The sequence below is a fragment of the Phymastichus coffea genome, unplaced genomic scaffold (assembly GCF_024137745.1).
Source record: "Phymastichus coffea isolate CEN01 unplaced genomic scaffold, Cenicafe_Pcof_1.1 PCOF00305, whole genome shotgun sequence".
NCBI classification, from domain to species: domain Eukaryota; kingdom Metazoa; phylum Arthropoda; class Insecta; order Hymenoptera; family Eulophidae; genus Phymastichus; species Phymastichus coffea.
In genome coordinates this window covers 20522-45536 of record NW_026707116.1, presented here as the reverse complement: position 1 = coordinate 45536, position 25015 = coordinate 20522, and the positions used below count along the sequence as shown (strand labels likewise).

At 32.8% G+C, this 25015-nt stretch overlaps 3 protein-coding genes across 7 annotated transcripts in view; 2 read left to right on the top strand and 1 right to left on the bottom strand.

The window, feature by feature from the left end:
* Positions 1 to 65: 65 nt before the first annotated feature.
* Positions 66 to 4453, top strand: LOC131674801 (poly [ADP-ribose] polymerase tankyrase-like; the record flags this gene model as incomplete). The annotated part of the gene is made up of 6 exons (XM_058953628.1): positions 66 to 294; positions 395 to 780; positions 1102 to 1518; positions 1638 to 2203; positions 2276 to 2628; positions 2706 to 4453. Coding segments are annotated over 6 exons (2195 nt in total), but the record flags the coding sequence as incomplete, so codon positions are not given.
* A 3175-nt stretch (positions 4454 to 7628) lies between these two features.
* The window catches only part of LOC131674795 (neprilysin-2-like), a 37873-nt gene continuing 20486 nt past the window's right edge, over positions 7629 to 25015 (bottom strand). The window contains exons 1-10 of one of the 5 annotated variants that reach the window (XM_058953617.1): positions 12503 to 12722; positions 12211 to 12413; positions 11865 to 11948; positions 11410 to 11655; positions 11109 to 11320; positions 10872 to 11048; positions 10176 to 10670; positions 9290 to 9581; positions 8738 to 8988; positions 7629 to 8651 (exon numbers count right to left, since the gene is read on the bottom strand). In XM_058953617.1, coding sequence (XP_058809600.1) covers positions 8313 to 8651; positions 8738 to 8988; positions 9290 to 9581; positions 10176 to 10670; positions 10872 to 11048; positions 11109 to 11320; positions 11410 to 11655; positions 11865 to 11948; positions 12211 to 12322 — 2208 coding nt within the window. In that variant the 5' untranslated portion in view covers positions 12323 to 12413; positions 12503 to 12722 and the 3' untranslated portion in view covers positions 7629 to 8312. Of the gene's footprint in view, positions 8652 to 8737; positions 8989 to 9289; positions 9582 to 10175; positions 10671 to 10871; positions 11049 to 11108; positions 11321 to 11409; positions 11656 to 11864; positions 11949 to 12210; positions 12723 to 25015 lie in introns of those variants that run through there. The other 4 variants (XM_058953619.1, XM_058953618.1, XM_058953620.1 and 1 more) reach the window with 4 other exon arrangements.
* LOC131674800 (putative ankyrin repeat protein RF_0381) lies at positions 20917 to 22786 on the top strand. Its single transcript, XM_058953626.1, has 2 exons — positions 20917 to 20922; positions 21092 to 22786. Exons 1-2 carry the CDS (start codon positions 20917 to 20919, stop codon positions 22784 to 22786), a joined length of 1701 nt encoding a protein of 566 aa, XP_058809609.1.

Genomic DNA, 25015 nt, shown 5'->3' with positions numbered 1-25015 from the left:
TGTATTTTTTAAAGGCAATCTTTATTTTTACGTAAACTAATGTCATTCGTTAATATCTGTTTTAGATCCACCGAATGGATCGGAAGACGTTGAAGCTCAACTGTTGGAAGCTAGCAAATCTGGTGATTTGACAGCTGTTGAACGAATCCTTCAGGCGAATCCTCATGCTGTCAACTGTCGCGATTTGGACGGTAGGCACTCCACTCCTTTACATTTTGCTGCTGGTTACAATCGAGTTCCGGTGGTGGAATACCTTTTGGCTCACGGAGCTGATGTCCATGCAAAAGATAAGGGGTACGTATTACTATAAAAATCAGTTGTCTACAAGCATTTTCTTAGTTTAAGCCTATTGAAAAAAATTTATAATTAAAAAATAACTGCTTCTATTTTTTAGAGGACTGGTTCCACTGCATAACGCATGTTCCTATGGTCATTACGAAGTAACAGAACTTTTAGTGAAACATGGTGCTTCAGTAAATGTGGCTGATTTGTGGAAGTTTACACCTTTACATGAAGCTGCGGCGAAGGGTAAATGCGAGATTGTGAGATTGTTACTTCGTCACGGTGCTGATGCTACAAAGAAAAATCGCGATGGCGCGACACCTTTGGATCTTGTAAGAGAAGGTGATCAAGATGTTGCTGATTTGTTGCGGGGTAATAGCGCATTGCTCGATGCTGCAAAAAAAGGAAACCTCGCACGTGTGCAGAGGCTTGTGACGCAGGATAACATCAATTGTAGAGATGCTCAAGGAAGAAACAGCACACCTCTTCATTTAGCTGGTACGTCCTATATTTTTTACATTATTGCTGTATATAATTATGATGAATTCTCAATTTTTATAATTTTTATTATACTTAAAGTAAATGTAAAAATTATCTTTGTTTTCTAATTATTTATTTGCTTTTTATTGAAACCAAAAGACTTAAATGTTAGCACTTACTTTATGAGATAACTAATTATTTATCTAAATATTCAAGTTACTATACAATTTTCTATTCATATAGATGTTTTACTAATGTGTTTTTACGTAGACTTAAGAAATCAACCTTATTGTCCAATAACTGATAGAAAAATCGTATCATTGTATTTCTTTGTTTCAGCTGGATATAATAATTTAGAAGTAGCTGAATTCCTACTTGAGCGTGGTGCGGATGTAAACGCACAAGATAAGGGTGGCTTGATTCCTTTGCATAACGCATCAAGTTATGGTCACCTTGACATCGCAGCTCTACTAATAAAGTACAACACAGTAGTAAATGCTACCGATAAATGGGGTTTCACACCACTTCATGAAGCAGCACAAAAAGGTAGAACGCAATTATGTGCACTGTTACTTGCTCACGGTGCCGATCCATTCCTGAAGAATCAAGAAGGTCAGAGTCCTTTGGACTTGGCTAGTGCAGATGACGTGAAGAGTCTGTTGCAAGATGCCATGGCCTCACAACAAGTCGTTACTTCCATACCACCAGGCGTATTCAACTCGAATACTTCTAGTCGAACACCTAACAGCGTAGCAGGTAAGTTGTAAAAACAAACAGGAAGTTACTTTTTTCTATTCTAAAATCGATCCCTGCATCATTTGTAATACTGATAATTTTGTTTGAATTCACATTGAATTCTGAATCATTCATTGCAGTTTCAGTATCGCCACCACCGTCGTTAACGCAAGAAACCGTGATAATGCCGTCGGGTGTAGCCGTAACCCTCTGCGTTCCTGTGGCACGACCAAATTCTTGCATCAGCCCCATGTCTTCGACAGCTGAACATTGTGGTTCCGATCGTAGCGACTCAGGCAAAGAATCTTGCAATGAGCGAAACGTTCGTCCGAGTAGTGCTGGTGGGGCAATAACCAACATCTCAAGTTTTCTACAGAACCTTGGTCTCGAGCATTTAATGGAGCTCTTTGAGCGTGAACAAATCACTCTAGATATTCTCGCAGAGATGGGCCACGAAGATTTGAAGCAAGTTGGAGTTTCAGCTTACGGGTATAGGCATAAGTTGATTAAGGGCATGGATAAATTGCTTAACTCAGCTGCTGGATCAATCTGGCAACCGTCAATAAATCCTGGAACGCTGTTGGTTGATCTACTTGCCGAGGATAAAGAATTCTTGGCTGTTGAGGAGGAAATGCAAAGCACTATTAGGGAGCATAGAGACAATGGACATTCAGGAGGCATTTTCTCAAGATATAATATAGTTAGAGTATGTCAATTATAAAACTAAATTGGCATTAGTTAAATACTTCATCATTTAATACGTACTTTTTAATTTTAGATTCAAAAAGTTCAAAATCGAAAACTTTGGGAGAGATACGCACACCGAAGACAAGAAGTCGCCGAAGAAGTCACCGTGACTCAAGCACCGACTTCGCCAAGTGCAACGAGTCGTGTAAGTAGTTCGTCGGCTACAACTTTAGCGAACGAGCGTATGCTTTTCCACGGCAGCCCTTTTATCAACGCTATTGTGCAAAAAGGATTTGATGAGCGTCACGCCTACATCGGTGGTATGTTTGGTGCTGGTATTTATTTTGCCGAGCATAGTAGCAAAAGTAACCAATACGTGTACGGAATTTGTGGTGGCACAGGTTGTCCTGTGCACAAAGATCGTAGTTGTTATATTTGCCACAGGTAAAGAATATAACTTATTATAAAAGTCTTTAAGATAAAATAAACTGAAATTATTTTTATTTTTATGATGGTTTCAGGCATTTATTGCTTTGTCGCGTAACTCTTGGTAAGTCCTTCTTACAATTCTCGGCGATGAAGATGGCTCATGCACCGCCTGGCCACCACAGTGTAATGGGTCGGCCGTCGCAGGGTGGTCTTGTTTTCCCAGAGTATGTGGTTTATCGAGGCGAGCAAGCCTATCCCGAATACCTCATAACGTACCAGATAGTAAGGCCACAGCAAGAACCGGGCCAACTTGGCGAGACAGCCGAAGAACGGTGATCGAAAATGCGTGTGAACGAGGGTGCCGTTGCCGCCCAACTTCGTCGACTTTGCTGTTGCCAAAGACCCAGGATCTTCGACTCCCTGACCTGAAATCACGACTCATTTTAGGCGAATCTCTACGAATGTTCGATTGATGGTTATAAGTATGATTTTCAAACGTGTAATTACTTTATCTTATGCCGTTGCTAAGTGTACCATCAAAGATATTTTTATTTCATCAGATTTAATTTTGCATATCGGCTGAAATAAGCTCACAAGCTTTCAGAATTACTGTTTTTGATTATTTTACTTGGTCGAAGTTTCAAAGATTTTTTTATGAGAATGTATCTAGCTGATAGAATATTTTGTGCAATTTTACGAATGGAGGCAAGTTGAAATATTCAAATTTATAAATTGTCATATTTCAAATAAGCATATAATCATTCAAGTTTTGGTAAACAAACTGCAATGTATACAAAAAAAGTTAATCATTTAAAAAATATTTTCAGACGAAATGTTATTAAACCAAATATTTTACGTTGCATCAATAGTAAGTAAATTAAGAAATATCTTACTATTTTTTTACTCATTTCAAGCTAACAATATTGATAACATATGACAACAAAATTTAAAAAGCTTATTATCAAAATAGTAAAAATAATCAAAAGATAAAAAATTTCTATATTTATTATATAACTAAGTTATTTTTACTTGAACGTAAAAAATTGATATCAACTCATAACTTAGCTAAAAAATAATTGATCAAAATAGACAAAAATATTTTGAAATTTACATAATATATTTGATAATTAGACTTGCAAAAAATATGTATATAATAATGATTTCCTTGCAATTTGTAATAATCCTAAAAATCTATATTAACAACTATTTGACTCTGAATTATTATTATGTAATGGAAAAGATCTTGACGGTATGCATGTACATTATACACTCATAAAAAAGTAAATAGAAGTACTTCATATGGTTGTATTTTTTGATATTAGATTGTAAGGGTATCTTATGTTTATTCACATTTTTCTACTTCTTAAGTATTAACAAATATTTTCATTTGAAAGTCAATAATGAAATTAAAACAGCTTTAACGTTGAGCAGCCTTTTTTCTTTATTGTGCACGGGCGAATACTTAATAGTAATAAATTATTCAAGGAAATAGATATTGCAAAACTTTTTGAGCTGTAAATTTATTATTGTGAAATATAGTAACATATACTTTTTGTAGATATGATTATTATCAGATACACGAGTTCATTATTTTATGGCATTTCCCTGTTACCTTGTCTAATATCTTGCTATTCCATTAAATGGAATTGAACCAATCTTGATTGATGTCAGAATATTCTTAAAAGTAAAATAAAAAAAATATTATGCAATGGTGACTTTTTTCAGTATAGTATTTGTAACCGATACCCATGAAATTTTCTATTTCTATTTGAATACATAAATTTTTTTACAAGTTAATAAAACGATAATTGTCAAACACATTTATATCATTTTCCAGTTAAATATCATTTACTTACAAGATGTAATTACTATCTTTTACAAAAATTAAATCAACAAAAATATATTTTTACATTTCATTAATGTTTTAATAAATTTTAATATACTTGTCGTTTATTGATTGCATGCGTTATTTTCAAAAATAATAAGTAAATTTTTCCAAAATGTAAACTACAGAATATGATAAACGATATTTTGAATCAAGAATATTCTAATACATTGTAAAATATACTCAAAAATTACAGAATATATAATGCCCTACTGCAAATTATAATCAATTAAGCATTTTTCTTCGTTGTAAAAGTGTTGATAAAATAAGTTTAGCATTTTACTTTATGTTTTATGTGAGGTACAAATACAAATACCTTGTTTTTTCTATACAAAGAAGTTTATATGTATAAGTTGGTCAAAAACAAATTATTTTTTGCTGTCAACCAGCTAGACGAATATGTTTAAGAACATACGTCGTAGTAGGAGTTTAAAATAATACATAGCCTAGAGACAAATTTTATCAGGCTGGTCATGAGATAAAGACTGTAACAACAAAATGTTTAGTTCATGTTGTATACTGATCGTTAAATTCAACAATGAATTTTGAAATCATTAGAACGTTATATTTTCAGCATGCAAAGGCACATAACAATGATTATTTTTGTTTATTTATCAAAATAAGATGATAAATTGTAAATCTAACGAAAAATAATAGTATTTAATTAAATAATTTGTTTATCACGTGGAACAATTGTGTTTTTTTTATATCTAGAAATGAAATAAAGAAAACAGGTGATTTATTTTTAAGAACGTATTGAAAAGATTTCAACTATGATAAGTTAATGCTTTTGTTTTCAACGAAATACTGACAAATTATATTCACGTTCATGATAATTGCTAATTAGTCAAATTCCTGTAAATGCTAAGTTTACACGTAAATATTGGCGATTTTTTCAAAAGTCCAAAAATTAATGCATCTAAGTGCATAATACTGTATTTTAATATGATGAATCTTTCCAAATTTAGCAATTTATTGATAAATTAATGAAATTCGATGTAGCTCACAATAAGTGAGGAAATACGCATAGAAATATTTAAGCGTATGTTTAAAAATTCTATTTACATATGGAGAATGTTATCTTGTGAGAAGTGTGGTTACTTTACTGTTCAATGCATTAATAACGATTATTCGTAAATGATGTCAATGATACGTTCGACAATACTCGTCGATAAAAATACAATATATAGAAATTTACTTGACAATGAGCAAATGCAAAAGTTCGAAACGTCTTTCATTTTGTATAGTCGTGATGATACAACGTATACGCGTCTGTCAAATCATAAAGTGGTACCTGTTTACTAAGGGAACTGCATCTAATTGAAAAATAAATAATGTGGTTAATTTTAATAAATAGCAAATATGAAGTAAAAATATATTTTTATCGTTTATAATCACTATTCTATATCCTCCCTCGTATTATGCTATATTTCATATTTTATCGACAATTAATTCATATTGGCTCCAAACTGCAATAATTTGTTTTTAAAACTGTCTAAATATCAAGAGTTTACTTTGTTAAAAGATTCTAAAACAATCGTGTTAATTGCCTTTTACATATTACACATATTTGAACAAAAGGATTAGTTTTTTCATAAAAATTCAAAGAACACTTTCCACATATCAAAACTAGTTTTTCTGCTAGGCAGACGATCGTCGCGACGTGTCATACTTCTTTCGATCGCTTACTACACTATAATACATATTCCGATATAAAAAATCCAAGAAACATGATCGTGTAACAATTTTTTAAAATCGAAACAATAGCACATTAAGAAACTTGCGATAGCGCGTGTGGTAATGCAGTACAGTGATGTCACGGCAACCCTTCGTTCGATCATTTATTATAAACAATTTTATGTATAACCTAAAAACGTTGATATACATTTCCATGTAAAAAGTACAAGGAATGCGATGATGCAACAATTAAAAAAATCGGAACTGTAACGCATTGACAAAAGTGCAATGCCGAGACTTCGCTAAGCCGCGCCCGGCTGTAATGCGGCGACACAAGCGGTGACATAGGACGCGCTTCATTTGATCTCTAATTACAGGTAATTTTAATGTGGACCAGTCAATATTAATACATATTTTTATAAAAAAAAGTCTAAGAAATTTACTAAGCAATTAAATTGACTAAGCAATAATTTTTTAATCTATACAATAGATCGTTAAAAAACTGCAATGTTTTAAAAATTTTAACAACATTTTTAAAAAATTAACATTTTTTATTTTTTATTGATACTAAGTTAAAGTTCAAAGTTTACGGCGTATTTAAAAAAGAGGTCATCCGGATATCTTTAATAACGATGGAACTATTGAATTTCGAAAACAATTAACTGTTAATAATGTTTGACCTAATTAATTTTTTTTTCTGAACTTTCTGACTTTTTTTTCATAAAAATATGTATTATCATTGACTGGTTCGCAGTAAAATTACCTGCAATTAGCGATAAAATGAAGCGCGTCCCATGTCACCGCTTGTGTCACCGCATCACAGCCGGGCGCGGCTTGGAGAAGTCTCAGCATTCGACGATTCCACTTTTTCCAATGTGCTTTTATAAGTTTCAATTAGACAGACCGATAAAAGGCGTCAAAACGAGGTAAAAAGTTTTATATAATGACAATGCCCCAGCACCGAGCGTCTGAGCCCTAGACTCACTCGTTACTGCAGGCTAGAGCGTTTTCTTTCAATCGGTGTCACGTGTTTTCTTATGTTGAGCACTTGTATTTTACAACTGTCATTAATAGAAAAAACTCTCCGGAATACGGTGAAGCAAAAATTTAAAAAAAAATAAACTACTTTTTGAGATATTCGAATTAGTTTAAGATCAAAGAATTTTTTAATATTTTGATCTATACGAAGATGACCTCGAGATTAAAAAATTTATCATACCTTTGTACGTTGCTAGAGACATTATTTGTTAGTTTTTTCGTTTTACTTGTTTTTTCAGTTAATCGATATATGAGTTTGATACTGACAGCGGTGCTTAATCTGATTCTTGTTTCGTGTTTACACTTAATAGATATATTTTCTTTTTTTATAGATTATTTATTAGAGCAACTATATGAGTATAAAAATATATTCATTATTTTATCACTCTAAATTATTTTTCGAGCTTCAATTGTGATAAAAATTATTTACAATTCAATAATTAAATATTCCATTATAAATAAAACAATTTAATATATTTCAATTTATTAGGTATCATGAATCCAAAGTACATGAGTTTTTTAAGTAAATAAGATCATTCCCTTAGAATTCTAAATAATTATTGCAGAGTGTACGAATATCGGTATCAGACTATATGACTTTGATAAAGAGATATCGTACAATTGAATGAGAAAGAAGAGAGAGAAAGAGGGAGAGACTTGCAAAAAAGTACAACTTCTAAGAATGAAAATAAATATTCACACTTGAAAATGCGGGAGCAAGTCGTCTCTTAAGTAATTTTTTGAAATATTTCAGCTTGTCAAAAAACATGTAATTGACAAGAAAAATTTTATTTTAATATACATTAGCAATATGAGATTTTATTTTGTGATACAAAAAGATATTCTAAATAAGAAACATAATCAAACATTAAATTTGACAACATAAGTTCATAATAGTAACAACTTATGAAGCTATCGATTGCAAGTATAAGTTATGAGGTATTACTTTTTGATAATTATTGATTAGGCAATAAAATAGCTGATAATAACGTGTACTTATCGTCGAATGATTAATTGAATAAATAGGATATCATGTCACGTAATTAAAGAGTACAATTTTACAATTCTATACAGGATTTACAATTCTATACAATGATAATTACCAAACTGTGCATTTTTTAACGGGATTCATGGGAGAGCCCAGTGGACATTGAAAATCATTGGAGAACTCTTGCATATTTGACATTGGTCCGATAACACGGAATTCTCCTGGACTATGCACATCTGTGACTATTCGCGCTTTCAAAGCTTCGGGTCTGTATTTATTACACCAAACATTCGCTGCACTAATCCAAAACATTTGCTGGGACGTGAAGTACAGTCCAGGTAGACGAGGTTCTTGTCCGTTTTGCTTCTCCCACTCGTTGTAGGCAAAATATGCTTCTTTAATACCGCCGTTGTCCGCAATATTCTCGCCTTGGGTGTTTTTACCATTTATCTATATTAACAGAAAAGTAGGTAGGTCAGGTCAATTACGAATTATGTCATATTTTCTAGTAGACTACTTTTCAAGTCATTACTTACCTTTAAGCCGACTTCTTTGACTGTGTAATTACTGTATTGGTCGATGATACACTGAGCACGTTCCAAATACTTCTTCTTCGTTTCCGGTTCCCACCATTCGATCAAGTTACCTTCCTTATCAAATTGCCTTCCTTGATCGTCGAAACCGTGTGTCATTTCATGTCCCATTACAAAGCCAACCGCACCATAATTCATATATTTTGGCCTATCCTTAGTGAAGAATTTTCCTTGCAAAATCCCGGCAGGAAACTCTGAAAATTATACAAATCAATTTATGATAAAAATGTATTAGTCAATTTCCATACGAAAATATATAAATGAACTAGTGTTGAATTCGAATGAACTTGCCGCCTACTGAATATATAGCTGAAATGCAAATCCAGATTTTGACATATGAGCTAATGCTTTAACGAGTCACCGAGACTCACATATCAATTGCTAACAAGATGGAATTGAACTGGAAATACCTGACACTAATAAGCTCGTAAAAATTATTACTTCACATAAAAATCTCATTAAAATGGTAATATGAAGTTCGAAAATATTTCTCACGAATGCTATTTTCTGTTGGCTCGTAATAAGCATTGACAATAGCTGTTTGGCCATGCGTAATCCATTCAGTCTTGTTCACGGGTTTCCTTAACTGCTCGAAGTCGTAAGCTAATTGAAAGAGGTTCAGGCTCAAGTGACTTTTGAGAAAACTTTTGGAATATATCTTGAGATATTGATAATATTCGTCGAGCTTTGTGTCATCTAAAAATTCGTTTGGGTAACCAATGTGCGGCTGAATCCAGTCGAGTTTTTCTAGCGCGGCTTTTCTCGTTTCTTCATCCATCCAGTCGACCTACATGGAGCATAAAACATTGAGCACGGGAATCTTTTCAACGCAAGTTGCATGATTTCAAAAAGTAAGGTGATATTAATACATTGATGTATGCTTGTAGTAATTGCTTTAAAAAAAACGCCTGAGAACGATGTTGTTTACCGAATGATCGTGCAGGTTTCAAATAATTTTTCATGCCATGATTTTTACTGGCAATATGCGAATTCATTAATATTATAATAGATATCGTAATAGAATTCACGCTTTATTGGCAGAATATGCATGTTCGCATCAACTCATCACTTTCCCGGTTTTAGGTAAATGAGCACTGTATGTGACATTCAATATGGTCATAATATTTTCAAAAATAATCTCATTACGGTAATAAATTAACAAATTAATCAGAGCCATTTCATTAGCATGTCAATAAAATATTATTATTCTTTGGATATATTATTATAAATTATAAACAGCATTTCTGTCTCTACTGAATGAGATGCCATAACAATATAATTCAATGAAAATGTGAAGAGCGTAACATTTTATTCAAGTTTATTTAGAGACAAACAAAGAAAATGTTTAATCAAAAAATTGTATAAAATGTAAATTACATACCTGAGTGAGAATGCGCTCATAGCTCTTACGTATGTTATGTATGATATCGACAGCATTATCCTTGGCAGTCTTGTCGAAGTAGCGTCTAACGTAGAGTGCGCCGACCGCGATGTAAAGTTTGTTGGATACGTAAGTGAGGCATTCTTTCCAACGAGGTTCCTTGACGTTTGTGCCCGTAAGTGATGCCGAGAATTCGGCTTCAGCCTTTTGCACTCGTTCGCCTAGACGTGGAGCCGATTCAGCAACCATACGCCACATCGCGTAATTCGCCAGCACGCGCTTTGGAGTCTTGACGATCAGCTTGGAGAACGATTGGAAGAAGCTAGGAACGACGACATTCACCTGCTCGGAGGGCTCGACTTTTGTATGCGGGGCAAGCAGATTGTTAATGTAATCAATCCATAGAACCGACTTAAAAGCCTTTTGCAATTCCGCCACGCTCATCGGGTTGTACAGTTTCGTCATGTCGCGACGCTCGTCGCTTGCAAGTGATATCTGCAAAACGTAAATACTCGCATTATTTTTTAAAATTAATCCAAAGTGTGCACTGAATCGTCATCGCGGTATATAGAATAAAGCGCGTGCACGATATCAATGATTACGAGTCATGTGATTCGAAACGATTCTTGTACTTTCAGTGTACAAAATTTTTAATTTAAAATAATTGTCTTTGTTGCGAAGTGATGGAAGAACTACCTTAGCAAGTTCGATTTCGAAATTCAGAGAATCGGCCAGTTCTTTCTTAGCAACGTCGCGGTTAGCTCCAAAAATTTCAGCTAAATCTATCATATATTTGAAATACGCTTGAACGACTTTGTCCTCTAATCCTTTCGATAAATATTCTTGTGGTAGTGCCGTGGACGCCTGATCCAACTAGGAAAAACAATATAATTACTACAATTTATTGAATGCTTGATTTATTATTAAACTTACATCGATGAGGCGCCTACTATTGTTTTTCATATCAACGTTTATTTCAAAGTCGATGAAGTAGTTAATAGAGTATCCTGTATTGCGAAACTGAACGACTGATTTCTTCCAATCGAAAGCTGATTCATTCCATGACTTGCCATCCAGTACGGGCCAGCCACCTAGGTTGTTTAAAATAGCTCGAAAATCATGTTCGCTAGTTGCTTCTATTTGAGCTGCAATACGTTATTTTCAATGTAAATTACATTTGATAATGTATCAAGTAATTACTATAGAATCGATAACAAACAAATAATAACATTACTTGTATTCATGCAAGTATTGTAGTACGACTGTAAAAGTTTGAAAGCACGTGGACTGTCATTACGCAGATCATCTTCTATACTAATTCTTAGCTGTTGTTGTATTTGATCATTAATTTTATCGAATGTGTCCATTTTGGACTTGTCATCTGGAATAACGCTTTCTTTGATAAATTTGCCACAAGCGAACCGATAAAAGTCGGAGCACGGATCTACGCTGGGATCCATAGAATCGAGAATTAAGGAAGCTGTAGTACAAATAGTGTATAAATTATTAAATGCTACTTCGTAAATAGTCAATAAATATATAAAATGCTAAAAATATTATAAGAATCAATCGACTCAATTGCAAGAACTATGTTAACTGTTCACACACTTCCATATATGCATTCCATCCACTCAAACAACTGTAAATATATCAATTACTCTAAATCATAACAATGATGTATATGCCAACCTGTGTGTATACATCCTGGTGTTTCACAAACTTCTTTGGCAAAGTTACATTCGGTATCTTGATTTCTATGCCTCAGATATTCATCTATAAATTCAACATTTTTCACATTCAAACTATGTACTTGATTATCGTGAGTCATTATGCACATGAAATATAAAGTTTGTTTACAGTTATTTTGTATATTTTCAATAAATACTTGTGATATTTGAAATTAACATGCGAAAAATAAATAAATCATTTTGCTTATCAAAAAGCAAATTAATTTGTAAGTAAAGAAATTTATTCGAAACAAAAAAAAAGAACTATTCAAACGAATAAATAACACTGAAAATCTTTTTTTTCTTACCAATATTAAAAGAAGCGGTCAAACACTTTTCAAAGTTTGTTATAAGGATGGTAAGAACAGCTAAGACAACGAAGATTGATTCAGTCGACTGCAGCATTCTGAATGTCTTCATTTGAATCCCGTTACTGTATCAAACTGGTTATACGGTCACTTTGTAAACTTGACTAATGGAAGATCCCATCGACACGAACCTTTGCGACGTCCTGATAATTAATTTAATCGACAATTAGATAATCGACAGTCAGATTTTTGAACAGTTAGAACAAGTAATCTTTTTCTAAAAAATATTCACTACAAGTTCATGTCTGATACGTGATTCGGAGTCACCTTCAACAAATTGTTAATAAAAGATTATTTGACTATCGGTTCGTAAAGAAGTATATAGATATGGGAGTTGTGGATGTGGGCTGAACGATCCCGTGCTAGTTCAAAAGTCCGACTGACTGTCGGTGAAACGAGATGATCTTGGTGCTCTACATGGCTCCGGCTATCACATCGCAAATTGGCTATGCATATAGCGTCCTCTCCCTCTCTCTCTTCTGATCTCCATGTTCAACTCGCACACACGACTCACGCTTATACCGATTCTACCTATACGTCACGTCCCCTACAGCAAGGCTTTTCTTGCTCTATATATATATCTATATATATATCCCACTCTGCTGTGCTTTGCTCATAGCATAATACACATGCACAACAATATCGCAAAAACATTTTTCTTAACCGTTCAACAAACCTAACATTTATAAATCATTTTCTTTGCTTCATTTATTACTTTTACTCGTGTTGATAAGCCGATGACATTTACACATTACTGTTTAAAATTGCCTTTGGTATTCTTGTATTATTCAGAAAAACATAATCGATGATGTATTTTAACAATAGTCACTTGGTACTATTTTACTAATAAGGTAAAGCTTGAAAAAATTTTATTTGTTTACTACATATATAGCAAAAACTTCATTAACAACTTTTGTAATCAATCTTCAAATAATCATTATTCAAGTTTTTTAAATTCAAATAAGTAAATATTTTATAATTGATTAAATATCTCATGAACATTAAAAAGTTCAATGAGTTTGTAAAGAAGTAACTATACAAATTATGGGGCTTTATTTCTAAATTACTCGCAACCTTTAGGTTTGTAATCACTATAACTATTTTATTTTAGAAAAGCAGTTTAAGAACCAATTCAACCATTTATATTCTTTTCTGTGTTGGTGCCCGTAAACTTATTTTTAACCCTCACCCGGTTATGACTGAAATTTATGCAATAATTGTAAACATTTTAACGTTTAATGTATTTTCATACTTTTTTGCCCTTGTATTGTAATGTATTATAAAATTAATATTGAATAGAATTTTAGTGAACATTTCAATGAACATAAAGATAACCAAGCTTTATCTAATTGACCCTTTACTTTCAAATGATGGTGTATCGTATGAAACTTTTGATTTATATGAAAAAAAAGTGGTAGTACATAGTGTTAATTTAATTATTAATATCAAAAGTAAATGAATATACGATAAAAAAAATTTAAAGAATTAATAAAATTATTGATGATATTGGTGGAACTAATAAAATGCATTTATATAAACCATTATTCAAAAGTCAATACATTTAATGCATCAATATTCTTAGAGTTTTATCAGCACAACGTTGGGGCTCTTTGAAAAAAGATATGTGCAATATATATAAAGCTATTAATGCACATTCAACTGAGCGTATCAGTCTTTCCGATGTTGCCCGCATGTTAAAGGCATTGGCTGAAGTAAATCTCTATTTAAATTTATTTTTCGCAAAAAATTCAATAATTTTTTAATAATCAATGCATTAAATTGCTTCTACTTCTTTGTTTATAATAAAAAAACACGTGCCATTGTCGGAATAAATAACTGATGGAGAATCTACTAATGGCTGAAAATCTACATAGACCTATAATTGTAGAGTCTGCACTCAAGTTATTTGCTAATTCAATATAAGTTGCTCTTTTTGAAATATAAGTAAATAATTTTTTCCATAGTTTTTCTATTCTTTCCTCTATTTTCGCCCACACAGAACCGAAAAAGGGAAAGTTATTCTTTATTTTTCTAAATTCCAAGCATTTAATATAAATGTTTCAAATTAAAATTTTTAACTAACACCTATATTATTTGTATGGCGTAATGAGCTACTGCAAAGCGGCTCTCTCTCTCTCTCTCTCTCTCTCTCTCTACAATCTAGCAAATAAATGCCAAAAACCACAGATCGTTGTGAAACTTTTATTTAAAACGGAATTTGTAAGAATACAATCATTACTGTGCTTGATTTATATTTTATTTCTATCTATTGCAAAAACTTTCTAATAATCAAACACATCGAGGGATCCTATCAATTACGAAACCCTTATAGATAACTAACAAAAAGTTTGGACCAATCGCTTTCAGTCTCACGTTAGGGTAGAGAGGGAGAAGATACTATTGCGCTAAAAAGGAATGGAATAGAAAATGTAAAAAAAGAGGGAGCGATTATTTTTACTTACTTTTTATTTATTGTTAAATACACAAGAAGACGGTCAAAATATTATTGTATACTACTTGAAGAAAAAAATTGTCATAAAATTTCGATTCACTGACTATCTAAACGACTGACCGAGCAACTGCCGCAGGAGCGGGTGCATGGCCCTTTTATAGTCTAAGAGAAACTTTCTTAGTCAAGAGCTTAAAGATAACATAAAGATTCTTCCTAGATAACTATAGTCGCTGAAAACCGTTATTCTGGGTTTTTAGTTTACATCAAAGATGATCGACATCTTACATACTAATCTGAGGATTGTTAATCACAATTTTATTTTATTTTTATGCATGCAAGGCAATTTAGTATATTATAATATAAAATTAGTTACAAAATTACATTCTTTATTTTAGAATAATTATTAGTTTACATATACGCATTTCTCATTGATTTTTATTGCTATATTTAATTGTTTAGCAAGTTGACATTGTTTGTCTTTTTATTTAAAGTTTTCTAATTGCCATAATTTATATTGTCAACTTATATTTGTTATGACGCATCTTTAGCGATGATTAATTTCTTAAAACAAAAAAATATATATATTATAAAATAGTTTGCTAATTTGTGCGCAAACTAAGCTTCGAATTGAAGAATGTGTGAAAGGTATTTTTCCGTCGTAAATTTGGCTTTTAATTTGACATTAATCATGTTTTTGAAATGTAACATTAATTATAACGTTGTATTTTCATATGAAATTTGAAGTCATGAAAATTCAACGGAAAGCTAATCGAATGCAGTCATTTTATGACTCAACGTTTCCTTATCATTCTTCGTAGGTCTAGTGAAGACTTCTGAGAGAGAGAGAGAGAGAGAAAGAAAAGAGATAGTTAACAGAATCTTTAAAAACTAGTTGCATTCAAATTCAAATTTTTGTTTCGTTAGGTGTACCTTTTGACTGTATATTTTTTATTAGAAAATTATAAGACAATCAGAGTTCTTATCTTCTTTTTATTTCGTTCTTGAAGGGGTTCTCAAACATTTTCCTATTCGTGTTCTTTCTTCTAGTTACCTAATATAACATTTTTTATATTATGAATAATAGAAAATAATAAAACTCAAAAGAATTATCTTAATATTAAAGAAAAATATGCCTGATGTCACACCTGTTAAAGATTTTATATAATTTTGAGGAAGTTATTCAAGATACTAGAATATATCAACAATAGACTAAACAGAAATCTAACCATACCTAATACTTTTCAATCAACTATACACAGTGGCATTTGGTGACCCTTGAGGTCTTCAATAAATTTTTCAAAGTGATATACAGTTGGTAGATAGGATAAAAGTGAACAAAGAATGTACTCTTGAATTTCCAACTAGAGTTGATAATAAATCGTTAATTTTATCGTCGATATACTGTTATTACTGAAATATCTAAGATTATGAGATATCTAACATGATACGGATGTGAATGAAAGTGATTCTGATACCGGCGGGTTGTTACAATCAAGACGAAAGAAATTTAATGATTGACAGTACCTATATTGCGTAGTGAAGCGTATATGACTTAACTTTTAGAGGACGGGGTTTGGAATTTTTAACTGCTCAGTATTTTATATAGATAACGCATGATATGTGTGTCTAACATCGGAGAATACTCAGATGTGAAGTGGCGATCGATGGTCGAGCCACTATAGTGGCTTTCCCGCCCTCAGGGGTGATACTAATTTTGACACTTTGAAAAATTGTTTTATTTGGCACATCTAGCTGAATTTTAACACGTAAAAACACTTAAGAGCTAAACTTTGTCACACCGTAGCTCATTGAATTCTGAAACGATTGTTGAGTTCAAAATTATATGTTGTCGTGGATTTTTCTATACTATTATTGCTAAAATGTGCTGAAAATCGTTGCCATGACGTGACGCCAATTCACTAAATATATACTAGAATTTTTTCTAATGAATATCAAAACCTGTAAATTGATATAACTTCTCTCCGCATGCTTTTGGGCACCCAACACAAGTTGGGTAATTTGTTGTGTATATAATTTTAATAACAGTAATACAAAAAACCAATACAATATTATTTTGCCAAATCAATAATTTTACACAATTTATTATTTAACCCATTAAGGTTCATACTTTATATAGTAATAATAATATTGGTAGTACATAGATAGTATCAAACTATGTATGTAGGCATAAAAAAATACCCGTGTTTTTTGTCGCAATTAGATTGAAAAACATTTTAATTAGTTTATTTAAATAACTTTTTATAAACCATTGTAAATGGCAAAAGAAAAAACACGGTATTTTTTTCGATTTGTTGGAATTGCGATTATTTATTGCCGTTTTACATCAACAAATTGAAGTTCGACAACAAAATGTTATCTATATTTTTCCCATTTTTTTTTCCATAGATTCGATGGCCGTAATCAGATTTGAAAAACAATATCTTTTAAGTAATTTTTTTAAATAACTTTTTTATAAACAACTACAAATTGCTGAAGAAAAAATCCTGATATTTTTTTATGTTTATGAATGGCATGGTTAGTTTGGTGGTATCTCTTTCAATATTATTATTACTATAAAAGGCATGGGCCTTAATGGATTAAATTATGAATAGCGTTAAATTATTGATTTAAGAAAATAACATTGAGATTTCGTTTTATTATTACCGTTAAAATTAATATTGTCTTTGAAAATGTCAGTTACCTTAATTTATTAGTTATTTATTCATTTACATTGTTAATAATTATAATAATATTAACGATTTCAGTAGGGGGCTCGAACATCAACAAGTACAACGAATTGCGAATAATTAAAAAAAATGCATGTAAATAGAGTGAAAAATGTGGCTTGAAAGAGATTTCTAGGAAAAAAAATCAAAAATATCCCACTGTGCGCTGCTGCGGAAAATGTTTCGGCCGCCAGGCGGAGAATCTCTCCCCACTACGCGTTCGTTTGGGCTTACCGCTCGCTTTAAGTTGTTTTTCACAGAAACTATACTACTCTTCATGCTATGCCGCCTTACTTGGGGAATAATAAAAGCCACTAGAACGAAAACGGCACGTCCGAGCCTGGCGGAAACGTAGGGTTCGCTCGTAGTGAAAATCCATAGCGCGCGACAATTGATATCGGGCTGTAAGCTACTACTGATACGGCCAATGGCCGTGATATCAGCAAGTCCATGTTTCACAGCGCACGTTTAACACCCTTGACTTCGCCTTGGCTGCTAATTTACACGCACTATGAGTTTATTAATACTTTCCGTGGGCACGCGGCGTCTTAATTATATGCATCTTTTGGTAGTCTGCAATGAACATTTATCATAAAGAATATTGTACTTGAGCCAAAATTGTTAGGCGATTTAATTATTACAAAATATCTGACTTTTCTGTTTTATTTCTGTTGATAAGTTTCGTTTTTTTTTTGTATAATCCTAAACATGAGCGGAGCGAGGGTGAAGAGACCACACGAGGCTGAATTTTCTTTTCGATACTACGTACATGGGTTTAGTACATTACGATACAAGTGCGGGAAATTTTCCCTGGATTCCTTAAGTGTGCTTTAATTTAATTTAATTTAATGCTGGATTCCTTAAGTGTGCATAAAATCAAGTTCCCGCGCACGGAGCGTCGAAAAGTGCTATTTTCAACGCACGTATTCTGTCGAGCGTGCGGGAAAGCCGCACTTTCCGCACGGAGTGTCGAAAAAGTGATTTCAGCCTCGTGAGGCCTCTTAACCTTCGCTTCACTTGAGCGCAAACGTCCACAGGAAACTGAAATTACTTTCTCTCACTAATATCGAAATACGCTAATTTCATACGTTCAATGTGTACGCCTGTTAACTACCTACATGTGTTTTCAATAAAAAATCCATTAATTTGTATATTTAACAAATTTAGAGCGATTTATTTGAAAACAATGTATATTTTCTCAATCATTTATTAAATGTAAATTGTGATAAAGGTTCTAAATAAAAGACTATAAATAACCTATAAAAAATGAAATATCTTACATAATGCTTTGGAAAACTTTTAGAAAAACATTCCTTGATAATAAGAGGACGGAAAAGTGACAGTGCTCGCTAAAAAAGTGGAAAGAGGGAAAGGCAAGCTACGTGGCCCTTCTTTGTGTTTACAGATCAGCCAGGCCAACGCGTAAGTGTCTATATGTGTTAGTCAGAGTCGAATATATTTTAGTTGAACTAAACCAATTTTTATAATCAAAAACGGAAATGATTATTTTTTTATATACAAATAATTAGTTTTAATTCAAGCCACAAAAAATTCCTAATTCAAATAATCATGTGAATTAACCATTTCGAACGCAAAATAATAAAAGGTCGGGTGATCTCTGCAAGCGCACAGGTCGACGCTAAACTCTCCGAGTGGCTAATTGCTTTATGACTATACCTAATAAAAAAAACTTCTATTTAAAAAACAAATTTTTTTGATTTTTCAAAATTTGAACAAAATTTGTTTGAAGATCAATGTGAAACACAGTTGTTAAGTTTCAAAATTTTATAAAAGTAATGTTGCCAATTTTTACACATGCATACTTATATTCTCAAAAATTTGTCTTTTTTCGTGTCTATGCTGAATGCGTATTATCTTGTTGATAAGCTAATTACATGTAACTTGAAGATCTAGATGTGATATAGGTGGGAGTGAGTGCTATAGAAACCAAAAATAAAGAAGACCGGTGGTAATTTCATCCTTTCCTTAAATTTTAATTATTATTCTTTTATAGAGAAATTGTCAAGTGTTTATTCATTTTTTTTATCAATAATATAGATGGGAAGATAACATATTTATTGAACTAGATAATAATTATTTCAAAGTGTACGACAATATTTAGCTGTATATTTTTTGTAAAATATTTCCAAAATGTGTGAGATGGTGAATCAGCTGTTAGGATAAAATAAATGAATTTTCAACAGATATAAATATTATACTGGACGGTGCTGATTTACTTTCTAATACAATAGAGCACAAACTCCTTCATTGCCATGATCTAACACCCTCCAGATTCTCTAAATACAAGCGCAGACATGTATAGACAAACATCCATCCACGCAAACTTTTCGAAAAAGGCTCAAGACCACCATCTCGGCAACAACAACACAAAAGTGAAATTTTCATACCTGAGTGGAAATGCAGCCGCTGTCAGAGTGGAAGTCCTTCTACAGACTTTTTGGGCTACGATCTAGCACATTCCAGACTATGACGATCAGCTTTTCAGGGTTAGGTTTCGAATTTTCTTGAAACTTGGTCTATACATGTTGTCTGTATGGTAGTGTATTTAAGTATGGATTATTAGATCATTATAATAATTATATCAAAAGTTATAAACAATTGAAAATTATTGACGAAATATTTTCAAAAATTTATATCTCCGCAACCATTGAAGTTATCGAAGCGAATTTTTTTTATATTACACATAAAAGGGTGTACTTTAAAGATATTTAGCGAACAATACTTTAATATCACTTTTCCCAAAAGTTATTAACATTTTCTTTAAACAATTGCCCATATCTCAAAAAGTGTTATTTTTATTTTAAAAATTCTTTTTTTATTGCTCGGCCACGCGTCGGTGCTGCTACCAAACTTACCGACTTATCGGCGTCGTAGGGCCCATGAGCGTTCACTATTATCGCTAACTGTATCGCATCTAATGATCGCTCGATGAATTTAATAACGGACTTTTAAAGATAAAATGTCAAGGAACTCAATAAAAAAAGAATTTTTAAAATTAAAATAACACTTTTTGAGATATAGTCAATTGTTTAAAAAAAATGTTAGAGATATAAATTTTTGAAAATTTTTGGTCAAAAATTTTCAATTGTTTATAACTTTTGATATAATTATTATAATGATCTAATAATCCATACTTAAATACACTACCATACAGACAACATGTATAGACCAAGTTTCAAGAAAATTCGAAACCTAACCCTGAAAAGCTGATCGTCATAGTCTGGAATGTGCCAGCTTTACTCGCAAAACAAGGGGAAGGATGGCAAAACTGACCTGAGAAAAAAAATTTCAAGCCATCTTTTCCGGAACATTTTAGTCTGTCCTACGCTTTCGTTGAGTTCACATCTCAGACTGAGTTTGATGAAAAACTAGTATTTGCTCATTCGATTTTATAAATTTGAATTTTTTATTCTAGCTATTCAGAGTAAAGAAGTTAAATATTTGAAAATGGTGGTAATAATGTAATTAATAAATTATTGTTTTCGTAATTTGTCCTAGAGGGAAAGTTATGTTAAATCAGAGTTTGCTGTATCATATATATTTCGGCATATTCAAGTGTTTGACGATTTGTATTTTTGTCGTTGTAATATTATTGAATTAATATTATCAATATTTATTACAGTTTTGCGAACGAAATGTTAAGAAATATTTCGACGACCAATTAATAGATTACTTAAAAGAAGGTAAATATCAGGCGGTTGTGCATCTGATACAAAATATACCGGCAGATAAACTAGTAGACTGTCGCGGCACAACTTTACTACATTTGGCTGCCAAGTACAATAGTGCGAATATAGTGTATTATTTGATAAATCAAGGGTCTGTAATCGACGCCGTCGACGATTGGAGTACAACGCCACTTATAATGGCTGTGAAAGAAGAAAGTGTCGCAGCAGTGAAACTACTACTGGAAAAGAGTGCAAATATCTACCCAACTGAATTGTACGAAACGTGCGCACTTAACGTAACTATGAAATTATCTGCTTTGTCATCGAAAAGCTTATCAATAATAAAGGAATTTTTTAAAGTTATATCTTTCGATCTCGCGAACGGCCGATTGAGCATCAACGAATTGGCGAGTAAACTGCAACAAGCCGAGTGTCCTCTATATCGAGCTGTCTATTTGTACAATCCCGAAGTGACGAGAACGATGATCAGTTTTAAACCTGGCTGCGTTAATTCTCAGGACTCCGATACCGGCAACACTGCGCTACACGAAGCTGCCTATCAATCGGACATTCCAAACATGCTAGTACTCTTGCAGAACGGAGCTGATATTAGTATTAAAAATAAAAAAGGGAAAGAACCGGAGGTTCTCAAGTTCTGTTACAACATGGAAATACTTAGTCTACTGTTGAAAAGGAATATCGCGTGGGAGGAGTCGGAGAACGATAGCAAAGCTATGAAGCTAAGACACGTTTTAAGTAAGTGTTCTAAGGCAGCTGTGCAACTGTTTTTACAATACTGCAATATAAATTTTTTGAGGAGAGATAACTTGGAGAAAACAGCTTTATATTATTTAATTGAAAACAACAATAAAGATGTGTTGGACTTATTTAAGTACACCGACATTAATGTGAATGCACTTGACAGAAGTAATCATTCTGCATTGCACTACGCCGCGCTTTATGGCGATCCAATCTCTACTCAATTTTTATTAGAAAAGGGTGCTGATCCGAATATTCGATGTAACAGTAATTACACTCCTCTGTTATATGTCATTCAGCAGACATCTTCTGATTCCTCTCTCAGAAAGAAGTGCGTTGAGCTTCTTTTGTTATTCGGAGCTGATCCGGAGTTTCAGAGAGATGGAGATACAGTGATCGGGCTAACTGAACAACTTGATTTGTCCCATTTAATAGAGCCGCTGTTAGCACACTTTGCACTGCTCGATTCTGAAGACAAGCCGATTTCTGATCGATCTTCGATTTCTCGGGCGCAAATCACTTTATCTCATTTGACAATAGATTATTACAACCAGTGCCTAGCCGACCTTGAACATTTGAAACAAGAAAAGCTATATCGCTCACTCACGATGTATACATTTCTCGTTTCAGACGAATACACGTTGGCGAGCTACATTCATATACCATCTATTTCACATAGATTTTCCCAAGAACAAATTCATTATAATTCATTTTACAATGAGATTTTGAAAAGACACTTTAACAAAGCCGTGGAAATTCTCAACTTAAGAAAGTCAGCAATGCGTCGTTTAAGCGATATGTTTCGAATATGGGCCTCAGACGATCACGTGTTAGAATTGATAGTAGGTTTTTTTAAATACGAAGACTTGGTTATATTACACGAAAATTGATACCACGAACAAATAATTATTATCGTTTGTTTAACTTAGTTTCGATATTATTTTAATAGTTGCAGATTACGAAACCTTACGAAATCATTTGCGCATCTGTGTGCAAGCTGGCATAACGAAATACATAAAATTTACAATTGTAGATTATAACTAATAATAACTAATAATAGCAAAAAATTTACAGCTGATATTACTTAATATTTGTTATAATAATTAATTGTCATTTGTGTATTTAACGCAAGTTGTGTATTTTGTAACTAAAACATTAACTCATGACGTTGTAAATAGTGAGTTAATAATTTCTTTCTTGCCTTATCCAATTAACAACCCTGTCAAATATTCGTACGAAATTTGTACTGAAACCGTACTAGTTCAATCAATAGAGAGAAATTGTAGACTCGCTATCAGACTCAATGGGATAGTCATCTGTTTCAGCTGTAAATATTTTCAAACACTTATCAGCTTTTGTAAGATCAATTTTACTTATCGACTTCATTTTTAAAATGTGCATCACTTCATAACTATAATAGAGTAGCCAGCTTTCCAATTTGTGGAATTTCCAGTATTTTCTATCGGATAACAAGCGTGACAATAGCGTTATTTCATTTGGTGTTTGAATTTTGACAATCAATTTCTGTTATTTTATCTTCCAATATTATTTATCAAACCCGATTTATCAAACCACATACCTGAAAATTGTCGACGAACTCCTAGAGAATAGCATCAGGAACCAACCTATCTATGACATCAAATTATAATAGATACACTAATGAAAACATTCCGGTTACACCTTGCATATTTTTTTATAGTTACTTTTTTCGAAACTTCTTGTCTAATTTTCATTGTATCTAAAGCAATATTCGTTTATCCGGAATATATAATCAAGAAGTCGATATTTAATAACTTTCTTTTTTTTTATGTAAAACTGTCATACCGAGATGAACTAGTTTAAACCGAAATATCCATTAAATTAAACAATTGACTGTATTAATGCGCGCGCCACAGCGTCTATACAGCAACATATTAGATAAATTCTTATTTTTCTTAAACTATCAGTAATTTTGCAAGTTCCTTGTTTTGAACATTAATATCTTTTACAAAAATTTTAATAAAAACATTCATATTGGGCTTACTTTACCCGCATTACAAAGCAGCTATTACAGTATTACTAAATCTTACATACGGAGGTAATTCATTTAATAGAACCTGAATGGGCCATATTGAACGAATTGTACTTATCCAAATGGGCGCCCCATCAACGTTAAATGTCATGGTAAGATACGAATCTTTACACTCTCACTTAATAAAGAAATGAATTCTTTATACTTTAAACCATCATGTATATCTTCTAAATTTTTTTCGGCGCATTTTTGATCTTTTACTAATGCGGCATAGTATTCGTCGTTTGGTTCTAACAAGTGTGTTACTTTTTCTTTAACATTAAAAATTATGAAAGAGTTATTATTTCTAGTAACAGTTATGTCTTTTTCACAAATGTCGCGAGAAACACTGCGTTCAGTATTTTCACAGTCCCTGACATGTTGGACACACAGTGTTGAACTCTGAGCTATCATTCGAGTGTAGTAATTTATCAATTTCGAAAATTGAGTTAGGTAAAAACCGCTGAATTGAGAAAAATGTTAAACAATTCACAAATATTTTCAAATGCACTCAGAGGTAAAGAATACTTTGAAGGAAAATTCTCAACGCCCGGCACCGATGTGCGTGGGAGTTCCGGCGAGGTGATGCGGGTGGGCACGTAAGCGTCCATTGCCGTTAGCGATAACATTGGTGAGCGATAAGCAGCGAGGAGCGAGGCAGCAACAACAGCAATAGCGACAAGAGTAACATCAACAGCCACACAGAAAATTACGACAACAAGGAAAGTAACACAACAACAACAGCAAGGACAATGATGACATCAGTCGTTACACCAACGACAACAGCGACAGATCCAGAAGGCCATGGACGAGGTCGGTGCCATGATTTTCTCTCTCTCGCATGTTTTGGGCGGCAGCATACAGCGGGTAGCGTGAGAAACCTGCCAGCTATACAGTCGGTCGCGATCGCCGATTTATTTGTACGATTTTGTTGTTGTGTTAAGATTAAGGGTAAATTGGGGAATCGGGTGGTAGCCCTGCCACCGATTCGCCCTCATGAGCGCGGAGTTGTTGCATTTTGTCACATATAGTGTTCTCGTTTGATTTATTTTTTTCGAGTAAAATTACT